The 25,466-nt window shown below is 35.9% G+C and overlaps 1 protein-coding gene across 1 annotated transcript in view; it reads left to right on the plus strand.

Moving 5' to 3' along the window:
- Positions 1–25,466, plus strand: part of LOC149806738 (putative thiopurine S-methyltransferase) — a 37,118-nt gene that overhangs the window by 4,365 nt on the left and 7,287 nt on the right. Inside the window, exons 3-7 of the mRNA XM_089956921.1 lie at positions 4,144–4,273; positions 8,607–8,659; positions 18,445–18,519; positions 18,781–18,866; positions 19,685–19,729. Of these exons, the coding sequence (XP_089813047.1) occupies positions 4,144–4,273; positions 8,607–8,659; positions 18,445–18,519; positions 18,781–18,866; positions 19,685–19,729 (389 nt within the window). The remainder of the gene's footprint in view (positions 1–4,143; positions 4,274–8,606; positions 8,660–18,444; positions 18,520–18,780; positions 18,867–19,684; positions 19,730–25,466) is intronic.

Consider the following 25,466-nt stretch of genomic DNA (forward strand, 5'->3'; position numbering starts at 1 on the left):
GTACATTGTGTTAGACACTAAATTGCATAAAGGATCTCATACGGGGTACATTTGCTAACAGTTTTCATTGCAAAATGTAACAGATGTCATAGACTTGAAAATTCATACCACTGAAAATATTGACATTTGATTTTCTGTAATTAATGATGGGTTTCATATATTGTGGTCTATAATCTGTCATGACTTTGCTTGAATTGCAGTCATAACCTGTCAGTAATGGTCACTCAGGAAAAGGCAAAACTTGCTTTTCACACAGTACACTGTTATGTGTATTTAATTGGTATTGTTGGCTTTATTGATATGGTATGTATATCTTTATTTTGTGATTGAAAGGTCATGGGTTCTATCCCCGGCTGAGTCATACCAAAGACTTACAAAAATGGTACTAACAGCTGCCTTGCTGGGCGTTCTTCATTAAGAGGTTAGTGTTAGGACTGGTCGGCCTGGTGTCAGGATAATGTGACTGGTTGTGACATCATGCTACATGTCTGTGGCATGATGCCCCAGTGCTAGACATAACTATAAACTGTCACACTGCAGACATCGTATCAATATGACTGAAAAATTGTTAAAGCTACATTAAAAATCCTAATCACATCACATCACATTTTGTGATTGAGACTGCTCTAGTGGCCTAGTGGTTAGAGCCTCAGCCTTGGATATAGGTCATGGGTTCCAACCCCGGCTGAGTTATGCCAAAGACTTCTAACAAAATTGTACTAACAGCTGCCTCACATGGCATTCATCATTAAGAGGTTAGTGTTAGGACTGGTCAGCCTGGTGTCAGAATAATGTTACTGGGTGGGACGTCATGCTTCATGTCTGCGGCATGATGCCTCAGTGCCAGACATCACTTTAAACTGCCACACTGCAAACATCATAGTGATAGGACTGAAAAATTGTTATAGCTACATTAAAAATCTAATCAATCACACACACTCACACATTTTGTACCTGACCTTAGACTGAAATCATGTTAATGATCTACCTGATCAGTGACATTTATTTCATAAACAATATATCAGTATTGTATGCTTGAAAAATTACTTATTCCTATCTTAACATCTGCAGTGGAATCAGTGTTCAGTATTTAGTTTAGGTGGATTTATTTATTTAAATTATTCACTAGAATTAGAAAGTACTAATTTATTCTTGGACTAAATCATTAATTTGGAATTGTAGTGAATTTAGTCAAGGAAATCTCAAATTATATTATTGTTATACATCAAAATACTGTTTACAAATCGCCACATTCCGGACCATTGGAACATTATCACGTTAGAGACTACAGGCACATCAACACATTCAGTATTGGAATTTATTTGGAACACCACTGGAATTCATTGGAAACTTCATATATTTTAACTTGTGATAGAACTTTTAATATTATTTTAGGATTTAATTCACAATACTATAAGCTGTTTTGAGATTTTCACTTTGTATTCTAGGGAAATAAATTATTTGTTGAATTTTACAAAACTTGTTGCTTTATGCTTATTTTTGTTCTTTAGTTTAAGACCACAAAGTCATAACAACACCAGTTCACATTTTGGATAGGATTTTTAAAACTAATTCCCCTTACCAAATATTATTATTATTATTATTATTATTATTATTATTATTATTATTATTAAATTATTATTATTAAAATTGTTTCATGTGCATGGCACAACAAAATCATAATTATGGGTATATATTGTTCCCTCCCAAATTCACATTTCACTAAAGATTACTGTATCCTGCTCACTTTAATCTGTCCTAGAAATGAAATCATCACAGACCATAAAACATTCACCAGTCCTTGTTCACACTATCATAAAACAATATCTGGAATAGTCAGGGGGCTCAACTGACCAGGATCAAAAGTTGGCTTATGTGTGACACCAACGATGAACAGAAAATTAAAAGAATCTGTATATGGCTATTCGATGTAACGCATGAACTGAAACTTCACCTGCCCTCACAGACACATTTTGAATATTGAATGAACTCTGATCCCCAGGAAAAGGGATGTAACTCATATCTCTCCTCAAAGACAAACATTTTTATTCAGAGATGGCTTTAATTCACAGGCAAGGAGTTGAAGATTAGCTATATACCTGTCACACTGGCACCAAAGGTGACTTCCATTTCAGCTGCTGTAACACCCACTACTTTTTCCACCATCAAGCAAACAAATTGCTTTGATCGTCTTGTGTAAGGATAAAAGCTCCTTGCTTTCAAAGCTGACATGTTGACGCCTCTGAGTTTGACTGGCTGGAGTATTGGAAGTACAATCAAGAATGATACACTTAAAAATCAATTCACATGATAGGCCTTGATCTAAACAATTTCTTGCTTATCAAACAAAAAAAAGATTTTAATTTCCTTACTTGGAACATCAGTACTGATATGCTCCAGAAACTGCTTAAGACAGGTTGAAATCATTGTTCGGTTAGGAAACACCTGGTTGCTGACTGCAGAAGGCAGGTGACCATTAAATACAGGGCATTTATATAGAAAATGTATTTATTTGCTTTTATGACCAGGTTACTGATGAATACAGGTAACATGTTAGGAGAGGTTTGAGTCTATACAAATAAAGTACATGTACTAAACAATGTTTACAACAGTGGTTTCACTTTAATGAAAACTTGGAGACTGGACACTATTTCCAAACCTGTTACATCACATGATATTACACAGGTGTAATATCAGAAGTTTTACCAAGGTTTATGACTTGCTAATTGATGGCATATTGTCATTAATAATCAGGCATGTGACTGTGTACATTTCATATGAAAGTTATGGAATGAGCATGATGTGACTGTACATTTCATATGAAAGATATGGAATGAGCATGATGTGACTGTACATTTTATATGACAGTTGTGGAATGAGCATGATGTGACTACATTTCATATGAAAGTTATGGAATGAGCATGATGTGATGGTGTACATTTCATATGAAAGTTATGGTGTGATTTGATTTTTTAACGTAGCTTTAACAATTTTTAAGTCATATCACTACGATGTCTGCAATGTGGCAGTTTATAGTGATATCTAGCACTGGGGCATCATGCCGCAGACATGTAGCATGATGTCCCACCCAGTCACATTATCCTGACAGCAGGCCGACCAGTCCTAAACACTAACCTCTTAATGCTGAACGCCAAGCGAGGCAGCTGTTAGTACCATTTTTTAAGTCTCTGGTATGACTCGGCTGGGGATAGAACCCACGACCTCCCGCATCCGAGGCGGATGCTCTAACTACTAGGCCACCGGAGCGGTTGAAAGTTATGGAATGAGCATGATGTGACTACATTTCTTATGGAAATTATGGAATGAGCATGATGTGATGGTGTACATTTCATTTGAAAGTTATGGAATGAGCATGATGTGACTGTAATTTTCATATGAAAGTTATGGAGTGAGCATGATGTGACTACATTTCTTATGGAAATTATGGAATGAGCATGATGTGACTGTGTACATTTCATATGAAATTTATGGAATGAGCATGATGTGACTGTACATTTCATATGGAAATTATGGAATGAGCATGATGTGTCTGTACGTTTTATATGAAAGTTATGGAATGAGCATGATGTGACTGTGTACATTTCATTTGAAAGTTATGGAATGAGCATGATAGTTTCTTTATTTTATGTTCCAGGGCAGGCAGAATATTGAATATATTTTTCTCAAACTTTTTTGAAGGAATCGACACAGATGTAAGATAATCTGAACATTTCACAAAACACACTGTCAGATTTTTCTGTCATTTGCTAAAAGGAGTTTAGGTAGTATGATTTTGTTTAATTTGGATGCTTAAAATTTTGTGAATTTTTTTCATTTTCATGGTTTTGTAAAAACTGACATTGTTATTGCATTTTTACTGGTAATGTCCTCATAAATTGTGAAAGTAGTCCTATTGTGACATTAAATTCTAGATTTATAATGCAACCACAAAATCCCCTAAAATTCATACCCAACAGAATGTAATGAATATCCAGTAATTTGTCAACACCTTAGGTAACATTATGACTAGTATTTCAGGTACGGTGTAGAATGTAGGGCATGAGTTAATGCAATATTTATTATTGGCACCATGTAATAAATTGACTTGCATGCAATTAGATACTGAGATAATGTCAATTTTAGGTTTGCCGATAAAAGTCATGAGGTCATAGGAGTGGAGTCTTATGCCCCAGCTATAGAAATGTTCTTCTCCGAACAAGGAATATGGTATTCCAGTGCAGATTTACCAAATCTCGGTGGCAAGTTATTTCAGGTGTAATATCTATAGTTTATTTTCAAGTTAGAGAATTTGTGCAAAAATTTTCAGGTATGTACAGCAGAGATCAGAGAAAAAGTTGCATTAAAAAATATTGTATCCAATGGATCAACATATCCAGATCAGCCACATGCCTTAGGTTGTCTAAATGTTCTTAATGATTGGTGAATGTATAGGGCAGTCGTGATGTGGCTTCAAACCCTGAAATTCATTTCACAGGCTGACTGAATTTGTACCATGTAAGGTAATGGAATGTTTAAAAAAAACTGATGAATGAATAAAAAGGAAAATGTGTCACAAACAGTGGAAAAGAAAGTTTCTGCTAAGCATCATGTCTTTAAGTCATGCTGGAAGTAAGACTAATTTATATACTCACCATAAAACAGAGTGTATTATTTTATGATGTCCATCCATCCATCTACACCACTCCCTCGATAACTCGTGCACATCGGGGTCCAGAAACATCGACCGCACTATAAGTGAGGCACGAGTTATCGAGGGACCTATAAAATAAGCCCAAAACCAATAAAGTGATCGACGATATAAAGGAAAAATAAGGGGGGGGGGGGTAGGCAGATTATAGTGTTGAATACGCACATTATAATTATGCTGAGATTAACTGTGAATAAATATCTCTTCATGTGTACTTTATTTATTATTTCCTCATAGGGCAACATTAATTTCAGGATAAATTACAGTATATTGAGGCGATCATCGAAAACATTATTCCACGTGGTTTCCGTTCGCTTAACATGTGTACCACTTCACACATTGTGTACTACGTCACTAATTTTTATGTTGAATTGGATACATTCTAGTTTTATTGTTTGATCCAAATTAGACGGTTCTTTTTATATACAAAAGATCGACTCTTTTCGAGAAACAGTGTCGATCAAACGATAGATAGATAGATAGATTTGAATGCGATAGAAGTAAAATGGAAAACAAAAAAAACCCAAGAGTTAATCAGTACTAACATATTTAATTGGTCTATGAATTTAAAACAACGTAAATTAGAACAATTTAATACTTGCCGTTTGTGCCACACTTGACAAATATCAATTCCCTTTTTGTGTGTTACTCCTTGGTTTCTCTGCCGCCGAGCAAAATCCCTCAGATTTCTCAACTGCATGAGCATAACGTAGTCAACATTTTGAGTCTCCAGTCACCTTATGGCAATATAAAAATATTTGATTGCTTCCTGTGCATCACTTTCAACACTTGTGGTACTCCAGTTAGAATCGTCTTCTGCTGCAAATTTGTTCGTTATAGAATTAATTATTGTTTCATCTGACATGTATTCAGCTGTGGGGCAATCATTGTCAGCACAAATCCACTCCTCCATATCATCAAGAGAAACGCCCATCTCAGGACCATTGGTCTGGTCTGTATGAATTTCTCCCAAACAGCCTCGGCATTAATGACATCAGTTTCACTGAAACCTTCGAAGTCACTATCATCGTTGCTGTCTGTTACTGTTTTGCTTTACGTCAAAGGCAGCTCCAAGACTCTTAATCCAGCACCCAGGTCTCTTGTAATCGATTTATTAATGCAACAAACACTTCCCCAAGTTGTTGATCTAAACAAAGCCGGCATGTAATTAGGTTCTCACAGAAGTACTCACGGGTTTCGATGTGACGTTCGATTGACTCTTTTCATGTTTTCAATGAACAGAATATGTTGTGATTATAATGTTTACACTGAAACGGAATTAAAGGATTAGAACATGACTTTCACACAGGAAGACGTTTAATTGGTGTTTACTTCATTCTCTGTTGCCACCTGTTAGCATTTACCATAAGTTTTCATTGATCTCTATTTCACCAGACTGTTTATTTACAGTATACTGACAACTATTGATCATAAAAACTTACATAATATATGATATCTTGAAACAGAGGTCTCACTAGGATTTTAAAACTGGGTCTTTCTGGCTCTGAATTCAATCACTAAATATCAGTACATTTTCTCACTCGGCCGCCAGTCAAAGCCTTTGAACTAGTCGCCAAGCTATTGCATCATGCTCTTTTTTTATGTACTCTTGTAAAATGGTAACGTGTGTACATCAAAGAGTCTTTCAGTCACTGAATTCTGTCATTGTAAATATCAGCACAGTTAACTGATTAACACATTTTCCCACAAAGCAGGTGGCTGAAACAGGACCGGCAAATCTTTGAATTTTCCCGCGCACCTATTACATGTGTACGGAGGACTCCCACCACAGTGATTTTCTGCGTCCCAGATAAAAAATTGGCGTCCAAATACGCGTAATTAAGCGTTTTCGAGATCTCTGAAATTAATTCTTATTTAGAACTTGCAAATTTCAAAACATGGATTATATTTTTACGGGCATTAATCACCATTTTCGATGAGAAAACGAGCAATGTATCAAGGTTTAATTTATCAGTTCTTATCGTAATTTTTTCATGTTCAGCATATTTTAAAGATATTTTAAATACATTTTCTCTGGAAAAAATCGGGAGCCAAGACAGTTGTTGTTGTTGTAGGGTTTAACGCCATTTTTCAGCACAAGATAGGCTATACATGGCGGCCAGTATTAATGGTGGAGGAAGAACCCGGGAAAACCCCGGAAAGAACCACCGACCCACGAGAAGCTACTGGCAAGCTTTCTCACATACCCACATTGGCTGAATCCGAGACTCGAACCCATGCAGACAGAGGTGAGATGGCAGTGATCCGTAAAGGACAGCGCTTTAGACCACTCGGCCACTCGGGGCCCCGGGAGCCAAGACAGACACCGCATTATAAGCAGGATCGCGAGTTATCCGGGCGCGAGTTATCGAGGGAGCGGTGTATTACCAATTTTGTGTCTGCACAATAAATACATGGCTGTAGAAGGGGGTAAAATTTGTATACCATTTTTTGGATGAACAAGGTTTATAATTACCATATGATGTGATTTGTGATCTATGATTTTTCACCCCAGATTACAAATATTATGGTATTATAAGTACAGACAGACTATATTTATAAAGATTAAATTTGCAACATGAGAAAAAAATCTGCAACCTTTTCTCCTGAACAATATTGAAGTTCTACTCAGGAATTGAAAAGGATGCAGAGAGATATATAATAGTTTAATAAGATCATTATTACAGTGTCCCAAAGCTCAAAAACCTTGGTTATTAAAGTCAACATTCCAAAAGAAAAGAATTAGTGGAATCAAGTGTATTTGATTGCATATAATATAATAACATTTTTGTCATTATGAATTAAATATACAATGATTACCTATTCCAAAATATTTGTAAAATCAGGATTGTTGTTCTAACTGTATAGTAATAGTATTCTTGTATTTAAACATGTTTTTATGTTTTCTAAAGGTAGGACATTATTGTTATGGTCTGTCCATCTGTCCTGTTTGTTAACAGCTTGTTTACCACTCAATATCTTCAGTTCTGTTTCACATCCTTTCACCAAACTTTGGTGTTTGTTTCTCTAAAGGAGGTAAAGAATCCTACAGATTTGGGGATTAACAGGTCAAAGGTCAAGGTTACTGTGAGTGACCAGAGCAAAATGGTTTCAATGTAATAACATAAATTCAACTTTACTTGCCTCCACCAATCTTTGTAGATGTTTTTAGGGGTCAGAAGATTAAAGGTCAAGATAACTTCAATCTTTGCAAAGTGGTTTTCATGCAGTGAGTTTGGCTTCATAAGCCTTCACCTAACTTGGCATGTTGATTTCCATATAAGAGATAAAGAAGCCTTTTGATTGAAGAGGCTCAGAGTCACATAGCAAGATCACCACGATCTTAATAATAAGTGGTTTTAGCACAATAACTCAGTAAGTGTATTATTACCAGAACTTACAGATATGATTCTCTTGATGACTTAAAGGAGCTTATTAATCAAATTTTACATTGAAAGGTCATGTCAAGGTCACTAGCTTGATTTAGGCAAAATTTTGCTGCAAAATAGCTTGAGTTCTGCTAAATATACTTGCACCAAACTTCACAGACATGTTGCCATTGATGAGAAATAGAAGCTCGATTATTTCAGGATTAAAAGGTCAAGGCCATTGTCATCGTGACCTGTAACAAGGTGGGTTTGAGGTGGGTAGAAATTGTAATGTTTTTGGCACAGCATCCACATGATCTTAACAAGATGGGGGTGGTGGTAGATTGTATGTACTCATATTTTCATTAAACTCCTGAATATATATGCATGTACATTCAAGTGAAATTTTCTTTTGAAGACTAATGTAGTTTAATAAAATTTAGTTATAGAATAATACATTATGAGAGAACTTGCATGTAAATCCAATATTTCCCATTTTGGCTTATACTCATTTACTCTCTTGTTTTCAGAGTGAAGATGGAATGATAAAGATATACAGTTGTGACCTGTATCTGTTATCAAAGTAAATATTGTTTTGTTTCTTGACAGCTATATTTGTATCCACACCTATTCTTTCAGCTACTTCTTTGGAATCACTAAACATAGTAGTAATATTAAATATTAAAGTCCACAATTAGACAGGTTCTCCAATTTTGTTGAAATACAAAGTATTACAGTTGTTGATAAAAAATAATTCTTACACAAGGAGACTTAATGGGAAGTTGTGACTATTGGAACATGATAAGATTTAAATAACTAAGAAGTTTACCACCTTTTTAAAGTATCCATTATCATGTACTAAATTTCATGCAGTACTTCAAGTCACATTTAGTCAGACTCTCACATGACTCCTTTATAGGTATGCAGTACAAGAGTCTGGTCAAATGCTACTTTGATTGCTACTGCTCTTTCAGATTTGTTTAAAGAGTGTTGATTTGCCATCAAAAATGATCAAAGTAACTAAAAATGGAATAACCATAAAATGACTTCTTCTCAATAACATCTCAGTAGAATTTGGTCAATTTTGACTGCATTCAGGGATGAAGGTCTATCAGTATATCCGGATAATGCCTTTACTCATTCAATCGTTATCATTATAGGGTTTAACGCCATTTTTCAGCACAAGATAGGCTATACATGGCAGCCAGTATTACTGGTGGAGGAAGAACCAGGGAAAACCCCTGAAAGAACCACCGACCCATGAGAAGCTACTGGCAAACTTTCTCACATATCCACATTTGCCAAGCCCGAGACTCGAACCCACGCAGACAGAGGTGAGATGGCAATGATCCGTGACAGAGAGAACTTTAGACCACTTGGCCACTTGGGGCCCCTTTACTCGTTCAAATATGGACACCTTTTCTAACACTTGGAAACATTTAAATGACTTATAAGAAACTGTTGAATAGAATTTGACCAAATTTAATGGCATCCTGACATGAAGAATTCCCAAGTTTATTGAAATGGTGCTGATCCTCCATTTAAAGTGGCCACCATCTCTAGAAATAGAAAACTTTTTAATGACTTTGACTTGTATGCAAAATCCACCTGGCAAAATGTGACAGAAATCTCCTGGCATAGATGGCTTAAAATTTTATGCAACTGATGCCAATCCACTGACTGGATTATGGCTGTCATTACTGAAAACAAAAAAGAAAACTTAAATGTATCTTCTATTCAAACAACACAAAACAAAATTTGATTAAAAGATCTTTTAAATTTGTATAGATCTGTTATCAGATGTGGGCACTGTTACTAAATAAACACCTTTATCTCCAAAATTGTTCAGCAGAATTTTACCAAACTTGATAGAAAGTAAAAAATCTTGTATTTTTTATCCAAACTTATCCAGTTGTTTTTCCTGTTCACCAATTATAGAATTTTACATTATGTATGCATGCATCATGTATATAATCGCTACAGGATGATTCCAATAACTTACTCAAATTGTGATTACCCTCATTGTGCCTGAATCTCTCTTTACCAGACTTGATAGAAATTAAGAAACTTGTCTTTTGTATCCAAATTTATCCAAATATTTTTCCTGTTCACCCAGTTTTGGAGATCATTGAGATTTTATTGTATAATCATAATGAAGACACATTGTAATGTTGTTACACATTGTAAGGTTGTGACACATTGTAAGGTTGTGACACATTGTAATGTTGTTACACATTGTAAGGTTGTGACACATTATAATGTTGTTACACATTGTAAGGTTGTGACACATTGTAAGTTTGTGACACATCAATTCAGCTTTTTGTTTTAATGCAACATTGTGAAGAAATGGCAGTTTATCTAATACTTTTAGATCAGATTATTGGCTAGAATATTGTTGAAAATATTTCTTATTCAGATTCCTTGAATTGGACAATTCTCATTTTCTTGCAGTGTATAGGGACAGACCATTTACTTTTTAGGGGGCATGGGGGCCTGCATTTCTCTGAGAACATTGTTATTGGACCCCTCAAAACCATAAAAAGTAACACTCATGCTTTGATTTGTAGATGAAAAGAATTAATTAATACCTAGCTCAACAAGCCGAAATACTACGCATCAATGTGCCCAGCTGAAAAATCACATTTCTCTTGTCAGACTTTTGTTGAACAGTAAGTTAGAACTAATGTTACTGTTCATTATTGTAAGTTCTTGGTTATGTATAGCTTGCTAATTTACCTTAATGTGCAAAATAGTATGCATTTAATAGGGACTATTTCTAACCGTATTATGACTCATTGCATCATCAGTACATTGTACTCTTGCTCGATTTGCATTGAAATTCACTTATCCATTTCGTTCAGTTTTATGTAATCATAGGTATGAATATACAAATAAGATTAAAAGTATAAATGCACACCACGGACATTGAGAGACAACTTAATTCTGTTTAAATTTTGTGTTCAGAGGGATTTTTCCATGCAGTTTTAACAGTTGATTTGGTTACTGCCATGGTTAACCCTGAGAAGGATAAACATTGATTGGCTAAATAAGGTCATGTGATGTGAATAGGAGTCTATAAATACAAGTGCAGACAGTGCACTGGCAGATAGCTGTCAGAGCGCAAAGTATGAACATCTAAGTAGAAAAGAATTTCGCCCATGTATTATAAAACCATCAATTATATATTTTTACATAACTGATACTAACCTTGGTACTTTAAAATCCCAAAACTGAATCGAATTGTTATGAGAAATTTTAAATAGATTTATTAAATGATTGCTATTGAGTTTAAATGCTTAATAATTATTATATAATTTTTTATAAAGCCGCTGCTATCTCCCACCACACTGAAGATATAGCTATAGAAAGAGAAGGGCATGAGCATGACATAATATAAAACAAGACTGTAATGATGTTCAGAGATTTTATTTTCATTCACGTCCATCAGTGATGCCAATACCTTATAGTGGGAGCGACGACTGGGATGAATACATTTCCCACTTTGAGAACTGCACTGAGCTCTGATGATAGAGTGACCATGACAAAATTCTCTTCCTTAGTGCAAGCCTTAGGGCAAAGGTTTGGAAGTACCCATCAGCAAAACTGATGGCTTTCAAGATTCTAAGCAAGAGAATGACAACCTGGTGAGTCCATAGCCATACTTGGGGACAGTCTTCATCAGATGGCACAAAAATCTTATTCCAACTTGGGCACAGTTGCACAAGAAGCCATTGCACTGAACCAATTATACAAAGCAATTTAATTAGAGATGAAGTGTATAAGCATGGATAAGGAATGCAAAACTGTTACAGAAGCAGTTGATGTGATTGAAAGATATGAAAGAGTAATTGGAAATAGTAATGCTAGAATGGATGAGCTAACCCTGCCTAGAAAATGCCCTGAAACAAGTTATGGAAGCCTTGCTTTATCTGCAATTCTCCAGATCACTTGTTCCTTAAATGCCCAATTTACCAAAGCCAGATGGAAGCCGGAATTCTAAATACAAAGGAGTGATCACTCAGCAGACCCAGTATAAACAGCAAGGAAACAGCAAACCATCAGCTCATTAGGCCAGGGGTTATTGGAAGGACAATGTCCTAAAGAAAATGTTTTGACCAAAGAGACAAAGGGTAAAACTGTGGATGACAAACGTTTTGGTCAGGTTAGAGAAGTTATAGGAAAATGGGACAATGGACTTTATACAGCTGGAAGTATCCTAGGTGTCAAGGCAAAGTTTTTTGTTGACAGTGGCACCACTTCTACTATTTTGTTGCACTCTGTTTCAAAAAATACCTTATGAAACCGACCTGCTCTTGTGGCTGCACCACAAGAAGTGCAGGGAGTAAATGGTCAACATCTACAAGTTTACGGACCAGTTCTACTGAATATTGTGTTCGATGGTGTTCCATACGCACAGTCTGTGATTGTGTGTGACATTATGCCCAAAGGTATCCTTGGACAAGATTTTATGCCTAAGTTTGCGAGTAAAATTGACTATAAGAACTTGACCATTCAGACAAATTATGCTGATATACAATGTTGGATTGGTGGAGAGGTTTCATTGTCATGTAGAGTTGTTGCAAAATGTACCATTACTATACCTGCTAACTGCTACATCTGGCTACCAGTCATTATACCAGGAATTGAACACCTTTTGAACATTGGACTTGTTGAATCAAATAGATTCTCAGAGTTTGGAATGCTTGGAACACATTTTCCAGATACTGTTGGACACAGATCTGAAGCTGAAACCATCAAAATGTATCTTCTTCCAATGAAGCACGCAATTTTTAGGCCATATCGTTGTGGAAGATGGCATGCATACTGACCCAGATAAAATTTCAGCTGTTCAAGAGTGGCCGCAACCAAAGAATCCTAAGTTTCACAGCTTCTTAGGTTTATGCTCTTATTACAGACGGTTTGTGAAGAACTTTGCTGATACTGCTAGACCTTTGCATAAGTTGTGTGAAAAAAGCGTCAAGTTTGCTTGGACGGAGGAGTGCCAGGCATCGTTTGATGCTTTGAAACTAGCCCTAACCACTACTACAATCCCTGCTTATCCACAACCCAGGTTTCGCTTTATTTTAGACACTGATTTTAGTAAATATACAGTTTGAGCTGTACTTTCCCATGAGCAAGATGGACATGAAAGGGTGATTGCTTACATGAGCAAAGCCTTGAATAAGCATGAAGTTTCATACTGTGTGACCAGAAAGGAATTGTTTGCTGCACTTTAGAAATTTCATCATTATCTTTATGGGCAAGAGGTCATCATTAACACGGATAATCCTGCAGTCGGATACAAAATCTGAAATGTCCAACAGGGCAAGTTGCAAGATGGCTGCAAGGACTTGGCACTTACAATCTTCATGTCACTCATAGAGCTTGTAAGAAGCACTCGAATGCTGATGCATTATCTTGAAATCCTTGTGCTGTTTGCTGGCAGCAACAAGAATCTGATGAAATCTCTGATGATGATTTTGAACTCTCACATGACTATGTGAGAACAAATCCCAAACAAGAATCTCATGAACTCTCAAATTATAAAAATGAGTCACCACCACTGTCACAGATATCTGGTACTCCCTCCGACGTTGCTCAGGTCTCTCCAAACGAAAACAAACAGAAGAAAAGTTTATATGTGAATTGTTTTCCTGTACAAGAAAATGATTTAGACTTCATGAGGGTCATAACTCAAGCTCAGAAGGCACATAAGGAGGCTGTTCCAAAACCTACTCAGTGTGTTATGGTGGGATGGTCGCTGTACACTATGGGCTAGTTTATTTCAGTCAGACAACATAATGATGTAGTTCATCCTATTCGGTAACTGCCGGAAAATTCCATAAATTCCATAATGTTAAGAGTTTGGAATTATTTCCCTTTGCACACATTAACATAGAAATTAAACCATTGTTAAAGCCACTTGAAAGGCAAATTTGTTGTTGTCATTTTTTCCTTTTCTTGATTCGACACTTTAAGTATCGGAAAGCAGATGACATATGTATGTACATTTGTAGTCATGCACACTCCTCTTTGCTGAAAATGGACTTGTCCAGGAACTGGTTATGGATTTTGAGCATGTCTGTCTATTAGGGTAACATGGTCATATTCTGACTTGTAGGGTAATTCTACCGTGGATGTACATCCTGCTGTTTACAACAAAGATATGCAAATTACTTGCTGTGTTCTTTGTTTTTATTTGTGCATATGCATTTGTAAATTAGTAAAGATATTCCCAGGTGATGAGGGCATTGCGTGACAAAATGACGTAATCACATCAGTATTCTCTCTTCCGTGCGAGTTCAGAAGTGGCATTCATAAATAAAAAAATTCAGGAACATAGTCAGGCATCAATCTTCCAAGAGTTGTAAGGCTTTCAGTAACATAATAATTATGTTATTGTAGTTTTAAAATAATGTTTTGTCTTTTCCACAGTTATCTATATAACAACATCCACAATTATCTCTATAACAACATCCACAATTATCTATATAACAATATCGCTATCTATCTGCTGTCTCTATCTGAAAAAAATAAAAACAATTTAAAACTTTTAAAATTGTCAAGATTAACAAAATCTTTGTATTTTATAGAGGAAACTTGTATATGTATGGTCCATATATGGTGGTCAGAATTACACATATCAAAGGTTGGAATAAGTCACAACATGGTCGGATTTACCCCCTGCATACATAGTCATAATAAAATCACTTTTCAGTAAGAACTCAAATTATATGCTTTTTGAATAATAAAACTTGTTGCAAGAAGCCTGATTGACTGCTTCCCATATCGTAGTTAGGTACACAGTAGTTGGCTTCAATAATGAAGTTGTCAATCTCATGTCAACGACCTCAGTGATCGGAATATGTCCAGTTTACCCTATATTGAAAACTTCTGTTAAGCATGAAACTCATAGATGATGATGGTGTTAGAGCCACTCCCCTCACAGTCAGGTTAAAAATTATTAATCAGTCACTGGATTGACTAAGTTCCTTGTACTTTTTATCACATTAAAGGTTTCCATTATTGAAATCGGTGGTCGGTACAAACAAATGGGTTGGTATACTCAGACTATAGGCTATATCTCTGTCTGTTGCTGTGCATTTTTCATGTAAGATTTAATGTGTTAGATGAAGTTTTGTAATCTTGCTTCAAGTAATCACTGAGATGATAATTTTTGCAGATCATTGTTATTTATGGCTGTGCCTATCAAACTGCAGCTCTTGATGTAATGCTGTCAGTTACCAACAATATATTGATGAAATTAGCAAACTGCATGCAAGATTGTTAGGTAGACCAACAAGTACATCTCTGCTTTTTTCTTCTTCTTCTGATGGAAAAAAAGCAGAGACCTGCTTTTTGGTCTAGCTTGCTAGGCTAATCTAATTTACATTTTTCTCATGTATCAAATTTGGCAATTCTTCAGAGGTTATTGCATCTACTTTTTGCATTGTTAAACAAGATTGAAGTCATTATATTTCGAAGTTATCAAGTAAGTAATTTTTCATTGGTTCTTGTTTGTTCGGTCCATTATTTACCACAAACCACTACAAACCTACCACAGACCACCTTTATAAATATATTAACTCAATTTTCTCCCATACTGTAGATATACAATAATTGTTTTTTTAAATCTGAAAATCTCAAGTGAATCTGAATATGTGCATATTTTTACAAGTTTCCAGTATCAGTAACAGGGATGAGTCATCAGGTAGTAGTTTATTCACAACTGTTAGATTGTGGGGTTTTTCAACCATGTGTCAATTCATCGTATGACTATGTGAGAACAATATCCCAAAATGATAGATAAAGTATCAGATAGACTACTCTGCTCAAAACTTCATAAAGTTTATTACGAATTAAATTGAGACAACTCTTTAAAAGGACCATGGAACTCCAACAAGCAAGGAACAAACTCATTAAGAAGAATGTTAAAGAAAATAGCAAAACCAAAACACTTACTCAGAAAATATTGCAGACAAGATGTTAGAGATAATTGGTATTTGTGGGGAAACATACATTTGTGAAGTGAATAATACAAGACAGAAAAAGTGCCATCCATCATATCATATACCAACAACCAAATGGCAGACTTACATTATTTGGAGGGAAAAAAATAAGGGACATAATCTCACACCAATTGTATACAGAAACCACAGTATCATAAGGAAAGACATCAGTGAACGTCCCTTTTATTTTGGCCTGTGCATTTGCAGAAAGACACAAGTTATGAGAATACAGAACATGCAGCCAAACTTGAGAACAACATCAGAAGTTTTGCAGTAAGACAAAAACAAGCATGTGTCAGTTTGGACAGACGAAAAACCTGCCTTGACCAGAGTTGTAGAGGTATCCTTCCCAAATGTATCTCAGGTGCAATGTACAGAGCACATGAAGAAGAAAAAAACAAAATTAAAAAAAACTGCAAAAAAACAAAAAACAAACAAAAACCCAATTAAATTCCAACTTCAAAGAAAAGTTGGTGTGACTGTTAATTTGAAGAGAACAGTAAGAGATAAAATTTTGGTTAATGCGGACAGCTCCATTGTCTTTGTTTGAGAATCCTTGGAAATGATGCACCTTCTTCGTGACCACCCTCTCTTCATTATATATTATGACAGCCACATAAAAGAGAAATTGTTTTGCCATATAAATGAACCAAGAAGAAAAAATCTCAATGATGACTTACAATAATGCCAAGTCATTGAACAGCATACTAAAAAATAAAAAAATAAACAATAGTGACTGGAAGCCACGGCATACTCCTGAGCTGGTTCAGCTATTATTTCAAGCAGTATACCTCCACAGTTCATAGATCTCAGATGTGCAATATATACATGATGAAAGTAATTAGGCCTACTGTTTGCACCAAAATTATGCTGTCTATTGCATCAACAGCGTAATATGTCATTGTTAAACTGACAGGAACGCAAATAAATTTTCCTGCAAGACATAACAGAAACAATTTCAACCACCAGAAACTTGTCTGTTTCAAATGGCACTAAGCAACATTGCTCAAAAGCCAAACTAACAGAAAAGACCAAGAAGTGAAAAAAACAAAAGCAATTGGAATGAATTGACTGGGAATTGACTTTGATTATTCAATATGATGTATCTATATTCTGTAACCTGTTCCTTAATTTAATTTTCTTGATTTTTGCTGAACTTTAATATTTTAAAGGGGAGGGTTCCTCCTAAACAAATTCATGATTCATTTATTATAAATCATCATAGAAAGGCAGTGTATTTGTGTGTTTTGTGTGATGATCCACTCTGACATGTAATTTGTGTGTGTGTGTGTGTGTAAAGTTTTTATTCTTATATAAGGACCAGTTATTGCAAATCTGTCTTAAATCAATTACTTATAATACCTGAAAAACACATCCTGCATTTGGCCTACACTCTACAGCAACAAAGTAATCAGTTAACAGTTGGTCATGTATACACACTAACCTGAATGAAATTACACAGCCATGCATCGTTGCAACAATTGCTAGAACAGTTTCTGTCTCCACTAGACTGGTTCAGGCTGGTCTCTGGCACATAAATATCCAAAACAGTATATTAGAATCACGTGTTTGTTAAAGCTATTTGAACTCTATTTATAGTAACAGTGACAACCTGTTCCCCATTCATATATCACAATAATTATGCATCGCTTTGTACTCAAAGTTTACTGTTTGCAATAGAAGTATGGGGTAAGGAGCATACATCAGGATAAATATTAATAATTTACAAGTCTTCCAACATCTTGAAATTAAATTTCAGCATTTCATCAGCATGGGGACCCTGTCAGGGTCTCAGCCAAATGAAAATTATTTTCAGTTTTGTTGAGGCCAATATTCAAGGATTTTCCCTGCAATATTCCATGGTTTTCTGTACTCAAGTTTTCCATGCTTTTCCAGTCTACTCTGGACAGAGCCAGAATATTAGTCCAAATGGTTTTCCATGCTAGAATTAACCAGGGTTTTTCATGCCAATATTCCATGCTTTGCCATGCCTTTTTTTCCCCAGGGTTTTCGAACCTGCCCTGCAAGGAACCTGGAATATTAGTCCAAATACTCCATGGCTTTCCATGCTAGAGGTTTCTATTGTTTTTAATGGAATTGCCATGGAAAATCTACAGCTGGAAATGTCCACCACAGCAACTAATCAAAAAATCTTATAATTGCTTAAGAGTATCTTTATCAGAGATGGTTTCAATGCTCTGCAGTTAAAAGTAAGAAATGGTCTTGAATTTCTAAAAATTCTTTTTGGTCAGTAGAGCACCAGTCCAATCAAGGGACTCTTGTTTATTGCTTTATTGTGCCTGTAAGAAAAAGCTTTACACAGATGTTATTCGTTTTTCCATTATTTTGATTTTTGCAGGGATCTTTTAGGGCAGTTTGACATTATATGGGACTCAAGTTCGTTAATTGCTATCAATCTTGCTGATCACATAAGGTGAGTGATTGACTTGAAAATTTTAGAACATTATTAGAGAATAATGTTATCATTAAAATTACCGGTATATAAAGTAATATAATCATTAAAGAATAGTGAGTATGATGTACAAGAAATAAATGCATGAAATCTTCAATTACGTATAGAGACTTAAGTCTCAGATTTTCCTTTATCTCAAAGTCTTTTAGAGTTATGATCCTTTTTTAACTTAAGAACTGATTTTGCAAGCATAATTCAAACAAGTTTAATTTTTTATTTTAGATACCGAGATCTGCTATTGTCCTTGCTAAAGCCAGATGGTCTTTACCTGTTGTCCACTATCCACTATGATGGTTTAGTCTTTAAAGGTAAGGAAATATAGAACAGTTATTTCCCTTGTCTGGGTGAAATTTCTAATATCTGACGATCTGTCTCCTAATTTTTCTCTTCCTGCATGATATTGATAAGAAAGTAAAGAAATCTATTCCAAGATACTGACATATACCCACTGCCTAATACAGTTATCTCAGTGCCTTGGAAATTGGTTAGGTTTGGTGCTTTGCAGCACAGCAACACAAGTAGGTTATTTAGTTCCATGGCAGTTGGAGTAAAGTGACTTGCCCAAGGACACACCATGGTAGCTCATCGAGGTTGGTCTGATGGTATAGGATTCGAACTTGCTTCCTTTTGTTCACGAGTCCAGCACACTAACCACTGTGCCACTTCAGCTCTGCCCTGGAAATTGGAGTGAAAATAAAGCATAACATTTGCATTGTGGTGTAATTAAGACTATATTATCCAAAAATGCAACTATTGGCAAAATTTAAGACCAGCAGTTATAGTAAACTAACATGAATGTATAGAGAGTTTATTTTGAGCCATCATGAATGAGGTGGTAGATACAAAAGTTATGTGTCCATAACTGTGTTATAATTGGCCTGGTAGGTACCAAATTATGTTCAATATAAATTGGTTGGTTGGTACCCAGTTATGTCCAATATTAAATTGGCTGGTAGTTACCACGTTATAATGTACCCGGTTTGAAAACCCAGAAGTCAACTGCTAGGCAACAAAAACATACAATTCTTGATTTCTCTCCAGGACATTTGTTTACATAATTTATTTAATATGGCCTTCTGAAGATTAGTTTTTTTTAAACAGAGGAAGCTCTTGTTTCTATTTTCAGGGCCTCCACATTCATTTAGTGTTGAACATGTACAGGAATTGTATGGTAAGTTTTCATGTATCATGGTTAAAGTTAGGGATATTCATTGTAATAAAATCAGCATTTACTGTACAGCTTTCAGTCATTGTCACCATTACATTAATGTGATGCTGCACTATAAACTGTGGAACACCTTTTTCATTATTGCAGCAATGGAAGAATCCATTGCCTGTATGCCTGAGACAAGTTGAAAATAACCACCAGGCAAGTGTATTTCACTATTAATATGCCAAGCTTGGCAAGTTATACATTTCTCCATCAAATACGTTTCACAATCACATTAACATTAGGAATTACTTTTGTTATCTCTAGAATCCAGCCCTCTCATAGCCTTGACAAGTCTATCTATTCGTTGTATAGACAGAGGGAAGTAACTCTTACAGATTACCTCCCCTATCCATACTTGGTGGTACAATTGATATTGGATATTGGCAGTTTTAACTTCACAGCAAACTGTCAACAGGCCTCCAAGAATCTGAAGTTTTATCCTTTTTTCTGTTAGTCATCCAACAGTCTTTTGTCTGGTGCTACAGTAAGTCAAACACTCGTACTGTGTAGTGCATGCTTTTTGTGTATTTGGGTTAGATTTCAGATATTTGCAAATTTGTTACTGCTTCATATGAGTGTTTAAAATGGCAACACCATAATGCTTTGTGGTATCGCAATAAAGCTGTCCTTGTTCGTAGGTTCACTTTTTTGCACATATTATCATTTTATTCTGATAGATTTATGTAATATATTTATAATATTATTAGTATATATTTGATTACTGTTTCATTCAGTCCTTGTTAATTTGATTGGCAACTATTTTTCTTTTTCCATTCACAGACTCTTGTGGATATAGAATGTCTACTCAAGTATACTTTCATTTTTTGCTATTTGGCAGCCATTTTTTCACATTGAATTTACACCTGGTGTGTTTTGCTCTTTATATTTCCAGATAGTCTACAAGAACATGGCTATTAAATGTACAAAATGCAGGCATTTTAAGGTGACAGAAGACACTCATGAATCCTGCTTTATCTGAACCAAATACTTATTGTCCAAAGCTATAAGGTGTGCTCTTTGTCAGGTCTGCAGCAGACCCCAAAAACCTAGAAAACCCTAAACTTTGTTTTCACCCTAACAAATTAAAAAAAATGCCTTAAAAATGGAATGAAACCTATAAAAAATTTTAATTAAAAATGGAAAAATGATGAATGGCTCTACCCTGACCCTGCAAAAATGCTTCTCTGCACCCATTTTTTGTCACTTGGTTGAGAAAGCACGTAAATTATAAAAGTTAAAGAGATTCAGTCCTTTTATTCCATCATTCATTTGATAGACCCCTAATGTCATATTGTTGGCAACATTTTTAGAAAGAGCAACAGTTGTACTCTTTTTAAAGATATTTTTGACAATTTTATCTCATGTGCCTTACCTGAAATTGTGTTTTGAATCCAAACCAGAAGATGCATTGCCAGCATGGCTGAAGTAGTACATATAGTTAGTGACATCATTCTAAAGGCTTGAAAATGTTACACTGCAGCTTTTGGACCAAAATCAGCACACCATATAACAGTTTGAAAACTTTTCAGTCACTGATTTGTAATTTTAATAGGTCTGATCACCAGCATAAGGGGTACAGACCTCTGGGCTTAAACTTAGGCGATTGTTAGTGCCAACATATAGACCTGTAAACATGGATAGATTCATTCATATTCTTGAGGAGTTTTTTTGAATATTGTCTCCACTTTTAATTTACTACTCAGTTTTCTGGTGCAATTGAAATAATGAGCAGTAAGACACATCTCTTATTTGCCTGTATTAGGTTTTTATTTTGGAGTATATCAAAGTGAGGTGAATTAAAATTTACAATCTGTGATGATTTACCACCAAATTACAGTAAATAGGAATTTAGGAAAAGCATGGAGCATACATATTGCTTCTGTCTTTTTAATTCACTTGAAGATTATGGAATATCACAACATTTATGTAGTTTATGGTACTAAAAATGTTTTATATTTTGAGATGTTTACAAATTATGCACTGATGAAAAAACACCTGATCTCCAAATGTCACAAATTTTGACCACCTGCTATTTTTAGATGTCCAATTTTGATAGTTCTTTATGTAATGTTTTGGGATTTATGTGGGAGAAAATACAAATATGTAATAATGAGACCACGCTAAGTCTAGATAAGGTAATATTACTCCTTAAAATCGCATCATTCAAAATACAATGAACATAGCTGGTAGTGATAGTAAAACTAGTTTCCAACCAAGTTGGATTTCAAAACCAGTGTATATTCAATGGTTGGAAAGTGATGACGAAAATAGAAAGTTTGCAAGAGATAAAGTAGAGGAAATAAGATGATGAAAAATAGCAGGATGAGAAGTTTCAAGAGCTTAAAAAGCCATATTAAGAAAATATATAGGTCCTAGGACAGGATATTGTATATAGTGTACAGTGTATTCTGTAATAACTGTGGATAACACTAAAGACCGAAAGATGACAATGGGTAAATTTTTATATTTCTTTAATGGATTATTTGCTTGGCAGTGTGCAGGACATTTTTGTAGAAATTTCTTAGCACTTGCAGGTATTTTTGGCTTTTTTTTTTTATAGATTATTTATTAATGTTCACTTTATCTTTATTTTCATTTCATTTAGAAGCAAATTCAAGAGCATACTTTATTATGCTCACAATGGAGATAATGTTGTAATTGCTTTGTGTCCTGAACCTGACATTTTTTAAAACCTTGAAAAAACCTAAAATAAACCTCAAATTTTAAAATATAATTTGACTTTATATGGTCCATGTTTCTAATGAAAGACATTTTAAGGGTAAGGAAGAAAGGGTTCAATCATACTCTAGTGATCAAGACATTTTAAGTTTATACTCTTCCTCACACATGTTATCTAACTTAGCCAGGGATGCAGTAATGCCACCTCCTCCACCTGTTAACTTGCTTGATATGGAGGACATATTGCAGACAGGTGCCAACAGAGATCTTAAATTGAATGTGATCACTATGATTCATAAAGCTTTATTAACAAGTGAATATGATGAAGTTCATCATAAAAAAACAACAGATGACCCACTTTGTGTAAATCCAGCTTCCTGTCTGCACATGGCCTAGAAGCACATGGCCGGTTGTATGGGAGCAATTTATGATTTGCCAACTGATCCTGTTAACATTGTTATAGTGAATTATTTACCTCTCCGGCTGTTAACCAGCCAATTCAACTGTCCGGCCAACAATTTGACCACAGTAATATATTTGCAGTCCCACCTGCCGACCAAACCATCCAGCCATTCAGACACAGTAGATATGGAACGGGTTTAGTTTTCAAACATTGTCCATTGATACCATCATCAATGATGTCTTATGCTCATGACTTTGCTGCCAGGCTGGCTAGCCATCCATCCTTCCACTTGTACATCTGACTTGACTGCACCCAAGCGCAACAGGCAAATCCACCAAGGCAGCCATCCTTACCAATCCAGCCAGCCATGCCAGAACATATTAGTGTACAAGCAGTCCAGAATGTCACAAAACCAACTATCTTAGCCTTCCAATGCAGGAGATAGAAAAGAGGTTATCCCCTCTATATCGTCCCCTGGCAACCCTCGGGTTGGTACCAGGATCCTACTGTTCCACAGTCCATGGACCAATTTATTTATTTATGGTTTGTCTCGACCATTCAATCCAGAATCAAACACAAAATTTGTTCTCTGTGCTACGTTTCACTGTGGACTCTAGTCCAACATACCTATCCGACCTCAGCCATGTGTACACACTCAGCGGCACCAATGCTACTCGATTTCAAGATCAACATAACAAGTGAGATTGTATCATTCCTCAACCAATGGCACAACTACAGCTGGCTCACGGCACTAATGCTACTTCAGCCTTCACCACCAGACCTGACAGGATGCACAGATGTAAGCTTCTACAGTTGGGGAGCCCATCTGTTTACAGACTTTGACACTGTTAGTAACTGTGGAGTCTGGAAGACATAGTCCTTTTTGTCAAAATCTTGTAGATGAACACTATCATCAAAGTTTGTTCTACTTTGGAGCAACTGTCTTCAGAACATGGTCATGCTCATCATGTCAGACAACTCCGTGATTGTGAGGTATCACCTCAAACAGGGCAGTATGACATCACCCCAACTCTGCATTTCCATCTTGGAATTTCACTGTTGGTGCACACAATGCAATATCAACATCCAGGTCAGACATATTCCCAGCAGACTCAAAAGCTTGACTGATTTTTTGTGAAGGAGTGGATAGATTCTCCATATAGAATGGACTTTCAATCCGTCAGTCTCTCATCCCAGTTATTGGGGCCTCCATTAATCTTATTGCAACCATGTGGAATCACAAACTGGGCTCATTTGTTTCTCTGATACAAGATCCCTAGGTCTGGTCTGTCAATGGTCTTTCTATGAGTTTGGAAGGCCTGTGGGCCTTTTGCCTACTCTCCAACAATCTTAGTTCCTGGGTCATACAGAAATTGAGGGGCCAGAAGTGCAAAATGATTCTGATTATCCTTCTTTGCTGGGATAAATCCTGATCAGTGATTGGCTCCATCTGTTAATAGATCTACCCAGGAAGATTTCGGCCAGGCCAGATCTTCTCAATCAGCTTGAACCCATCTGTTCCATCCTCGCCCAGAAAACCTTCTCCTTCATGCTTTGATCTTGTCAGGACAGCCTACCAGCAAAAATAATTCAATCCTTCAGTCATGGAAATAATTGCATGAACTAGAAGGCCCTCTACTTTAAAGGCCTATAAACAGAAGTGAGGCATTTTTAGGGACTGGTGCAAAATAAAAAATTACCCTTTGAGAGCCTTTGTTTTACAGGTAGCTAGCTGCCTGTTTTCTTTGGTGGTTTGAAGTAAAAATGTTGGCTCCAGTTATAATTAAGGGCTAAAGTTCTATATCAGACACATGCAATCAGGGAGAATCTTAGTCATAAGAAATACATCTCTGATTTGTTGTCTAACTTTTTCTTACATAGGCCTTAGAAACATATTATTTCAGCATGCAGAGTCAGTGAAATATGTGTCCTCTCGGCTGACCTCTCACCTTGAATTTCAGTCAGATAGCTTGGATATCCTTATGATGCAACATGGTTAGTGTACATGGGCCATCAAAAAGTCTTTCCTGTACTGACATATCCCAAGAGGCTTTCAAACAGGATCCAGTACATGGTTAGTGTACATGGGCCATCAAAAAGTCTCTCCTGTACTGACATATCCCAAGAGGCTTTCAAACAGGATCCAGTACATGGTTAGTGTACATGGGCCATCAAAAAGTCTCTCCTGTACTGACATATCCCAAGAGGCTTTCAAACAGGATCCAGTACATGTGCTCAAACTTGATCTAAAGCATACTAAATCAATTCATACAGCTCGTACATGTGCTCAAACTTGATCTAAAGCATACTAAATCAATTCATACAGCTCATAGATGCCTCATTCTCCTAGTTATACCTGGAAAAGTGGATATACCCCCTCAAGCCCTCTTGTCATGGCTGAAGTTGGTAATTCGTATGACATACTCTGACTTCTCACTAGATCAGAGTCGTCTCATGAAGATATCTAATCACAAAATAAAAGCAATCTCTACAAGGCTTTTATTTTGTGATTGCCCTATCAAAGATATTGTTGTGGCAGTTGGTTGACATGCACAGTCAACCTTCTCAAGTTTCTATTTTCGAAAGTTGGCCCCACATTGATACACTCTGGAT

The sequence above is a fragment of the Sinohyriopsis cumingii genome, chromosome 1, assembly GCF_028554795.1.
Source record: "Sinohyriopsis cumingii isolate HCF-2022 chromosome 1, ASM2855479v2, whole genome shotgun sequence".
NCBI lineage: Eukaryota > Metazoa > Mollusca > Bivalvia > Unionida > Unionidae > Sinohyriopsis > Sinohyriopsis cumingii.